We start from the raw sequence: 10,571 nt of genomic DNA, 5'->3' as shown, positions 1-10,571 counted from the left end.
ACACACACACACACACACACACACACACACACACACACACACACACAGCTGGAGTCACTTCGCATGCAAGTGCCTTGCTGGATCAGTCATAGTTAGCTGAATCGCTTTTCTGGTGATAGTGGTGTAGGTTTCATGTTCTCCTCTAGGCGCCCTCAACTTGCAGTGATGAAGTTTTCTGGTGGAGTTTCAACTCACATCAGTGATGGTGACAGTGTGGCAGACAAAAAGTGACAGAGAAAGAGAGTGAGACACAGAGACGGTGGCAGAGAAAGAAGTGACCTCTCTCTGAAAGTAATGTAGATGCAATCAGTTGAATAACACAGGCCCACACTGGGCCCACATTTTCAGCACGGGTAGCATGTAAAGTGGGAGCTCAGCCTACCACCATAGCACCTACCCAGACATTACACCCATAACATGGAGGATAGCAGATACTGAAATCAATAGCCTGACCAGCACATGCCACAGAATAATTAAGGGTCAATTTTGAGCTCGGTTCAACGACTATGGACCTCTGGCAATGCTGTGTATGTTAGTCAATCAGAATGCTCAATACCTTCAGAGAGTGGGACATTCCCCGTATTCACTAATTTACCTCCTCTGAAAGAAGCCGCGGCTAAGGGCAGCCTTGTTCTGAGATAACAAGGTGTGGAGCTGGATGACAAAACAGGGCAGACAGCATCAGAGGAGCAGGAAAGCTGACGTTTCAGGTCTGGACCCTTTGTTCTGAGCTATCTATCTACAAGATGCACTGCAGAAATTCACCAAAGATCCTTAGATAGCACCATCCAAATGCACGACCACTTCCGTCTAGAAGGACAAGGGCAGTGGATATCTGGAAACACCACCATCTGCAGGTTCCCCTCCAAGATACTCATCATCCTGACTTGGACATATATTACCATTCCTTTGCTGTCCAGTGTCAGAATCCTTTAAAAAATATCCTTTTATCATTGTTATTTATTCATGGGATGTGAGTCATGCAGTGACATTAAGGAGTTCCAGGATTTTGACCCAGCAACAGCAAGTGAACACTGATATAGTTCCAAGTCAGGATGGTGTGTGTGACTTGGAGAGAAAATGGCAGGTTGGTGCTCTCAATCATTGCCATCCCTGTTCTCCAAGGTGTAGAGGTCACAGTTTTGGAAAGTGCTGTCAAAGATGTCATGGCAAGGTGCTGTGTACATTCTAAGGCAATCGCTCGGGATTGAGCATGGTTTGTTTCCACTTGGTTTCAATAAATTATGAGAAGGCTGATAATTCCATGTGCCATCTTCAAAATCTACCATGTGTGAGGCAGGTGGTGCTTGGGCAGTTGTATGTGTGAGGTGGTTATTTGGAGGTTTACATGACCTCTCCAAAACCTCGACTGCACTTCTGCACAAATTGACATGGATGCTTGTCTATTACACACCAAAAATGTATCATCTGTCCCCCTGCTGTCTTTCACTGTGACCAAGCAGTTGCTTTGGGACTCTGCTATCAGGCACAACTTGTTTTGAATGAATTTGAATGATCCATGACTTGATGTTGGATATATTGTCTTTTGGGAGGATGCCACTGCTGGACCCCATTTGTTGCCACAGGATTTGGAAAGTCGTATGAAGGCACCAGTGCTGGTACCTATCCAGTGTTTTGAGTTGCCTGTAATAGGTTTTTCAAGTCTCTAAAGTATTTTGGAGCAAAGGGAATACAGTTGCCTAGCAAACCAATATCTTAGTGTTGGGTTTGAGATCCTGTCCCTCAAATAAGTCCTCTTTTCCTTTTGTGGCTTAAAACAGAGCTGGCATACTGGAGGCAGTGATGAAATTTGTCATCTATGTCTGCCTGAGGGTGCAAAATGTTCCTCCTTGGTGCGGGTGATGCTCTTTTGAGAATTTTTCAGAGGTGTCTTTTTTCTCTCTCACTCTCTCATGTATGAGGTAGTGCAATCACATAGTGAAAACTTCTTGCATAGGGGATATTTGGACTCATAGGAGCAGATGTACTCATATTAATTAGCAACCCTCCATTAAAGCAAAGTTATAACACAAGGCAAACATAAATTTCATGGACAATACAACATTTAAACAAAACATCATGCATAAGTTTGTAAGCATTATTTTCAAAAAAACTGATATACACGCATAGACAAAAAAGCCATCAACCTTGACCTATACCTACCCCTCAAGCAAAATAACGTGATCATTATCATATCTTATATAAGGTTTAGGAAACAAGGATCGGAAAAGGCTCTAGACGGCTCCAAGTTAGCCAGCAAGGAGCTGAAGAAAGGGTTTAGGAGAGCTATAAGGGGGCATGAGAAAACCTTGGCAGATAGGGTCAAGGAAAACTCTAAGGCTTTTTAAATGAATGTGAGGAATAAGAGAATGACCAGAAAAAGGGTAGGGCTGATCAAGGATTGTAAAGGGAATTTGTGCACGGAGCCTAAAGAGATAGGACAGGTCCTTAATGAATACTTTTCTTTGGTATTCACAACTGAGAGAGACCTAGTTGTAGAGGAGAACAGTGTGAAACAGGCTGGTAGGCTGGAGGAGGTCGATGTTAGTAAGGAAGAAGTACGAGGAATTTTGAGGAACTTGAAGATAGATAAGTCCCCCGGACCTGATGGGATTTATCCAAGGATTCTATGGGAAGTGAGGGAAGAGGTCGCAGGGCCTTTGGCGATGATCTTTTCATCCTCACTGTCCACGGGTATAGTGCCGGAAGATTGGAGAGTGGCAAACGTCATTCCCTTGTTCAAAAACGGGAATAGGGATAACCCCAGAAATTACAGGCCAGTTCGTCTTACGTCAGTGGTGGGCAAATTATTGGAAAGGGCTCTGAGAGATAGGACTTATGATCACTTGGAAAGGCACAGTTTGATTTGTGACAGTCAGTATGGATTTGTGAGGGATAGATCATGCCTCACAAACCTTACTGAATTCTTTGAAGAGGTGACCAAACACGTGGATGAAGGTAGAGCAGTGGATGTGGTATACATGGATTTAAGTAAGGCGTTTGAGAAGGTTCCCCATGGTAGGCTCATGCAGAAGGTAAGGAGGCATGGGATAGGGGGAAATGTGGCAGATTGGATTCAGTATTGGCTGACCCTTAGAAGACAAAGGGTGGTACTGGACGGAAAATATTTAACATCGTGCTCAGTTACGAGTGGTTTACCACAAGGATCTTTTCTGGGTCTTCTTCTATTTATGATTTTTGTAAATGATTTGGATGTAGGAGTGGAAGGGTGGATTAGTAAGTTTGCGGACAATGCGTAGGTGGGTCACATTGTGGACAGCGCGGAGGGCAGTTCTAGGTTACAAAGGGACATTGAAAGGATGCAGAGCTGGACTGAGAAGTGGCAGATGGAGTTTAACCCTGAAAAGTGTGAGGTGATTCATTTTGGAAGGACAAACTTGAAAGCAGAATACAGGGTTAACGGAAAGATTCTTGGCATTGTGGAGGAGCAGAGGGATCTTGGGGTTCATGTTCACAGTTCCCTGAAAGCTGCCACCTAGGTGGATTGAGTTGTTAAGAAGGCGTATGGTGTGTTAGCTTTCATTAATAGAGGGATTGAGTTCAAGAGCCATGAAGTTATGCTCCAGCTATACAAAACCCTGGTTCAGCCACATCTGGAGTATTGTGTCCAGTTCTGGTCGCCTCATTACAGGAAAGATGCGGAAGCGTTAGAAAAGGTGCAGAGGAGATTTACCAGGATGTTGCCTGGAATGGAGGGAAGGTCTTATGAGGAAAGGTTGAGAGAGCTAGGGCTTTTCTCTTTAAAATGACAAAGGATGAGAGGTGACTTGATAGAGGTGTACAAAATGATCAGAGGTATAAATAGAGTGGACAGCCAGAGACTTTTTCCTAGTGTGGAGGTAGCTATTACGAGGGAGCATAGTTTTAAAATGAGTGGAGGTAGATATAGGGGAGACGTCAGAGTTAGGTTCTTTACTCAGAGAGTGGGAGGGGCGTGGAATGCATTGCCGGAGAGGGAAGTGGAGTCGGCCTCATTAGGGGCACTTAAGCGGCTACTAGATAGGCATATGGATGATAGTATAAGGTCGGGGTGGAGGTTAGATAGACCTTAGGTTTAGGGTAAAAGTTCGGCACAACATCGTGGGCCTAAGGGCCTGTACTGTGCTGTACTGTTCTATGTTCTATATCATCCCCAATTGCCCTTGAGAAGGTGTTAGTGAGCTACCTTCTTGAACTGCTCCATGTACTGAAGATTAACCTACAATGGAGAGAATTCAAGGATTCTGACACTGGACAGCAAAGGAATGGTAATATATGTCCAAGTCAGGATGATGAGTATCTTGGAGGGGAACCTGCAGATGGTGGTGTTTCCAGATATCCACTGCCCTTGTCCTTCTAGATGGAAGTGGTCGTGCGTTTGGATGGTGCTATCTAAGGATCTTTGGTGAATTTCTGCAGTGTATCTTGTAGATAGTACACGCTGCTGTTATGGAACGTTGGTGGTGGAAGGCATGTATGTTTGTGGATTTGGTGCCAATTAAGCAGGCTGTTTTGTCCTGGATGGTGCCAACCTACCTGAGTTTTATTGGAGCTGCACCCATCCAGGCAACTGGGCAGTATTTCATCAGACACCTTACTTGTGCCTTGTAGATGATGGAGAGGCTTTGGAGAGTCAGGTGGTGAGTTACTAGTCCTAGCCTCTGACATGCTCTTGTAGTCACTCCATTCATGTGGCAAGTCCAGTTGAGCTTCTGGTCAATGGTAACCCCAAAGATATTGATAGTGGGGGATTCAGTGATAGTAACTCCATAGAATGTCAAGGGCTGGTGGTTAGATAGTTTCTTGAATTGGAGATAGCCATTGCCTGGCATTTATGTGGTACAGATCTTACTTTTCACTTGTCAGTCCAAGCCTGGGTGTTGTCCAGATCTTGTTGCAACTACCCACTGAGGAAGAGACTAAGTTTCTCACAGCCTTCGTTACACTGATTGCAAGGTCTTGTTTCAACAGACTACTCTTCAGCATCACATCAGTAACAGAAATCTTTGAGTGGACAACGGCAAGTATTGTAGAAGGATGGAGTTAGATGTCACATAGATGACATCCCGATCCATGAATACACAAAAACAGAACATGACACTTCAGTGTGAGCTGTGCAACACCTAACAGGACTTAGACTCAAATACAAGTCCGAATTCTCAGAGCAGAATGTCACAATCAATAGGCATATTGTGGACACATCCCATGTCAGAGTTGATCCACAGAGGATAAGATCAATTAAGGAGCTTACAGCTCTCAAAATATGACTAAGCTCCAGATATGCAGAGGTATTATAAAGTCAGAAAGTTTATTCCCAACTTCCTATTGTCAATGAGCTACTGTGTCGGTTGTTACAACGAAGACAATGCATAGCGCTGACAGGCAGAACAACATACATCTTTTGAGAACATCAAATTATTGTTGCTATCACCTGCTTTTTCAGCTCACTAAGACCCATAGCCATCCACTATCATTATCACAAATGAATCTTCTGTTTGACTGGGAGCTGTAATTTTTCATGTAAGTGTAGATCCAGTGTACTACATATTACATTCACTAAATGGAACTGACCAGAGATAGACAGTGATAGAGAAAGAAGGGTTAATAGCCACTTGGACTTGTGAAAAAGTGGCAAGTATTATTCTTGATTTTCATTTAAAAATAAGTGCAGACCACATTAGTGGCATCTTAGTGACACTCTTAAATTCTAAAGCAAAAATGCCTTCATGAGTACAACAATGAGCCCAAGGATGATGCTAGAATGTGCCAAAAAACAGAAGACTCCATGTAAAGCTTTGTCTCATATCTCGATGGCAAGGATTGAACATGAAGATGTTCAATGCATTAAAGAGGTGGAAATCTTTATATTGAATCAGCCTCTCTGCAACTCAGTGGCTGAAGGAAATCAGACCAAGAATGCCCATAAGATAGCCGATGCTGTGCTAAGAGATGGTCAGGATACATGTGACATAACCCTCGTCTCAGACTCAGTGATCAAGTATACTCATTTATGATGAGAGATTGGTCATTGTGAGAGTTTAGAGATTTGATATATCTCAACTACTGCACCAAGGACATCTGAATATGACAAAATGTTGAACCAAAGTGAAATATTCTGTTTGGTGGCTAGATATCTCAAAATCATCAGAGGACATGATAGCAAGCTGTATTACTTGTGCGTTTCATTGTCTGGAGTCAAGTGGACCATTAATGTCACCTTCCTTTATATCAGGGCCATGGGAAAGTCTTGGGGTGGACCTCTATGAACAGAGGTAAGATGTTATCATAGTAGTAGATCATTTCTGTCGATGGATAGAGGCAAATGTCTGAAATAATGATTAGACTGCTGCAGGAGATGTTTGAAACACATGGAATGCCAGGCCACGCAACTCAATTTACCCATGGGCTCACCAAAATACCCTCAAGACAATAGGAAGCTGAAGAAGGATGGCATTTAACTTGCACTTCTGAGTAATCATTCAACTTCATTCCAAAATTGTGCAGGTCCAAATGAACCCCCTCATGGGAAGAAGCACAAGCTCAAGTTCCTTCCCTCTCACATAGGCTCATAATGTGTGTACGAGATGATGACTTGAAAAAAAGTGAGGGAGTAAGATACTAAACAAAAAACCAAAGAAATGCAGATGCTGGAAATCAGTAACAAAAACAGAAATTGCAGAGATGTAGGTCTGGCAGCATCTGCGGAGAGAAAGCAGAGTTAACATTTTGCGTCCATTGACCCTTCAATAAGAAGAGTCAATCTGGATGTGAGATCAAACCCATTTGTGAAAAATGTGGTGGAACAGTCACCATGGTCCTGTCTCATTCAAACCAAAAATGGTACAATGCAACTGAAGAGACATGGACCAATTTCGACACAGAAGCAATCTTGTACACAATTAAACAGACGAGATATGTTGCATTCATCAAGAGACGCAGATGACAGCCTGACCACTAAATCAGACTCATCTGTCAATTCTTTTTCTGCCCAGCAGAGTTAGAGAGGTCACACAGAGGACTTGAATTCCCAGACTCCTCCAAAGAGCTGAGGACAATTCAGATAAATATGGAATCCACCACAGTGGTGGACCCTGTAATGAAAAGAATGTGAGGTCAGAGACTCGGTGGGGGAGGGGGATGTAGTATATGGAGTTAAATTGGACTGTAAGATATGATAATGAACTAAAGATTCTTAAATAAGGTTTTTTTTTTCTCTACCTCAGCAGACTCTGTAAATATTCTTCAGCAGAGCAATGAGAGCATAGATATCAAATAAAATTATTGAGATGTCATCTGATTATGAAAGACATTGTGTAATTGCATTTTTTAAAAAATGGATTAGTTCATTGGAAGTGAATTAAAGGATCACAGAAAGAAAAGCATTCCAATAGAATAATTTTCTAAATGGAGATCATCACATTATGTTACCACCTTTCATAATTCCTCTTACTATTGTTCGACTCTGCATAAATTTAACTACACAATGTTTCCTGGTAAAGTGTAATCTAGCAATTCATGAAGTGGGTGTATATTAATAAAGTAGTTACTTATTTAAAGAGAATTCATACTACTGCCTTGCCAAATTCCCATAACTGCCACACATCAAACTTCACTCTTCAGCCAATTGTTCAAATAGTTCTAATGTGATACAGAGTCTTCAGAGGCAGCTAAATCACTCGGCTGTTATAAGTAATTCTGGAAGGCAACAAATACATTTATCCTTCTGAAAGTCAGCATGGGAATTTACAAAAATTGTAAAATAAAGAAAAAAGGAAAGAAAAGTGTTTTCTCCAGCCAGGTCCAATCCAATTCACAATGAGTTATGGAGTAGAGGAAATTGCTCTAAGTGGCAAGAGCAGAATTTAAATATGTTTCTTTCAAAGGGAGGCACAAATAATGTTGATTTCAATTTGCAAAGCCATTTTCATGCACCTGAGTCTTAACTCTTAGATTCCTGTTTAGGATCATTGGTTCATTGTTATTGAATTACTATTCTGCTAGCATTCCTCACGAGATTTTGTTAACATCTTTGAGTGATGTGAGTGTGCAGAGTTTTGCATTTAACACGTTCCTCGCGTACTAACTCAATCTAAAAATTGGGCAAAGAGACATGTAACCAGACTGACCGAGCAAGTGCTTCTGCTGGCTTATCACCCTGTAGGAATAGTTGACCAGTGAAACTTAATGCAGAGAGCCAACAGAGAGAATGGGAACTTACATACATACATGCATTTAAAATACGGGTGAGAAATTGAGTTTCCTATTGTTATATGCATTGTACTGATCAAACCATTTTGCTTGCTTTATTTTTGCCTCTTAATGATTACTATTCAGCAGTTCTCAGGTTGGCCTGTCAACATGTTTTGGAATATTACAATTATAATTATGGGCATAAACATAAGAAGAAAGTAAGTGCTAGATAAACTATAACTCAGGCATGTTGTGCAAATTTCTGAGCATAGAGAATACAGCTTTCCCTGTGGTAGCTGACTGATTTGATTTGCATATTAAGTAAAAAGAGTGGAAAAGAGCCCATATCATTTCAGTAATATTTCAAATGTTAAAAAAGCTTCAGGGCAACCTACATTAAGACTTTAAACTTAACTCTTCATTGGGCTGGAAGCTATTTGAAACTCCTTTGGCCATTATACATCACAGACAGACCCAAGAGTAAACCTTTCATTGTCCACCACAAACCAGATAAAAACAAAATATATCCATTTGGCTCAATAGTTCCTTCAACCGTATTGTAAATCCAGTTGAAATGCTGTGTCTATGTATTGGACCAGGGATTGTAGTGTACAGGTTTAACAACAGTAGAAGCATTTGGTGCTAGTTATTGTAAAAGTTGCAAACAATAAATCTGCAATGCTGAAGTGGTTTAGAAATACATAGGTCCATTGAGAACCAAAAATAAAACTCACAGCATAGCCTATTTTTGAAACAAGAACGGAAAAGGTCAGAGATCACCAACTTTTAAACTTATTTTCAAAAGATCGTTTTTTCAATACCTCGGTTGGATCAACTAAAACAAAAGCGCAGGTCACGAGCTGGAAAAGCAGCTGCCAATTTTTTTTTCTCTCTCTCTTGCAAATCGCATACAGAGGACTCCATTCGGCCCAACGTGCCCATGCTGGTTCGCTGAAATGGCTAAGAATTAGGCTCCTTGTACTCGCTCACCACTCAACCCAGCAAGTTTTTAAAATGTCTCCATTTGAACAAGCAGCCACGAATATTGAGAAAAGGCAGTGCTTTATCCAGCAATAAGAATGCAAAAAGAACACCGAGAAGTTTGTTTGAAGATATTGGCTTTACAATGTAGCTTTGATTGCTGAAATGACTAGGTCAGTGGCATAAGTCTGAAACTGCCATTGAGCCCGGAGCCCCAGGGTAAGGGTAAAGCATCCCATAATAAGCAGGCACTCACTCACCTTGCCGTGCAAATCACTGTCCTGGAGTAGTTGGTATTTTCTTCTGGAGAAGGCGAGGGAAAGTTTCTGGAAGAACTTGGGAAATCGTGATTGTTTCATGCTTTCATTCCCGCACTGTCCTCCTCATAAACACATGTAAAATAGATGTTTGTTTCGAGAGTGGCGGCGGCTTTCGTCAGTGAGTTGTCTGACAGCACTTCAGCGAATGAAGCAGAGAGTCGAGTTAAATATTTTTTAAAAAACACACACACTTGCGGTGAATGCTTCCTCCTTCCTCCTACAGACAGGTACAGTAACTAACATGCCTGTCCCAGCTCCTGCCAGCGGCTAGGTGATAATTCTGGTTTGGGCTTATTGCCACGTATCTGTCATTATATTGAGCAAGAGGCCGCACCTTCTTTTTGTTTTTTTTTAAAAAAAATACATTGAATCGTTAAAGGTGTTGCCCAGGGTCACTGACTGGTAATGCAACTCTGCAAGTCCGAACTGACACCGGGAACTGCCTTCTTCCCTCCCTCCCTTGCTCACTGACCCACACTAGCCCCATCAGTGAATACTTTGCCAATTTCCATCCTTGTCCTCAGACCCCTCCATGAGATTATCCCTCCCAATCCTGCAGCATCTACAACTCTCCAAGAACTCTGCAACTGTCTCCAATGCTATGTATCTCTAACAACCTTCCCGCAGTGATTGCAAACTTTCTAACCCCGAGGTCGGGAATTCCTCTTGCCCTCGATCTCCTCCTTTAAGATATTCTTTAAAGCTTAATATTTCGACTAAGCTTTTGGTCATTTGTGGCCCCATGAGTCTGCTCCATTGTCAATACCATGCCTGATCTTCACCTCAAATGTTTGTCTTTGCTTCAGTGTCAATATTGTCGGATTCTGGTTGTTTGAAACACCGTGTGAAGTTTTATTACATAAGAGTACACCAATTTAAGTTGACTGGCCATAGGGGATATGTTAGCTCAGTTGGCTGGGGAGTTGGCTTGTGCTGCCCTGTGACACCAACAGTATAGGTTCAGTTCTTGCACTGGCTGAGGTAATGATGAAGGGCTCTGCTTCTCAACTTCCCCTCTCACTTGAGGTATGGTGCCCCTCAGGTTGTTTGGTCTCCTCTCCCTCAATAAATGGAAAGGTA

At 42.0% G+C, this 10,571-nt stretch overlaps 1 protein-coding gene across 1 annotated transcript in view; it reads right to left on the bottom strand.

Moving 5' to 3' along the window:
* LOC125485041 (calcium-transporting ATPase type 2C member 1-like) overlaps nucleotides 1–9,707 on the bottom strand; it is a 25,583-nt gene extending 15,876 nt beyond the window's left edge. Inside the window, exon 1 of the mRNA XM_048605959.1 lies at nucleotides 9,432–9,707. Coding sequence (XP_048461916.1) covers nucleotides 9,432–9,530 — 99 coding nt within the window. The 5' untranslated portion in view covers nucleotides 9,531–9,707. The remainder of the gene's footprint in view (nucleotides 1–9,431) is intronic.
* Between the last annotated feature and the right edge of the window lie 864 nt (nucleotides 9,708–10,571).

Source organism: Rhincodon typus, chromosome 15 (assembly GCF_021869965.1).
Source record: "Rhincodon typus isolate 14 chromosome 15, sRhiTyp1.1, whole genome shotgun sequence".
In the NCBI taxonomy this organism is placed as follows: Eukaryota; Metazoa; Chordata; class Chondrichthyes; order Orectolobiformes; family Rhincodontidae; genus Rhincodon; species Rhincodon typus.
Note: the sequence above shows the minus strand (reverse complement) of the source record. Positions and strands in the feature narration are given on the sequence as shown.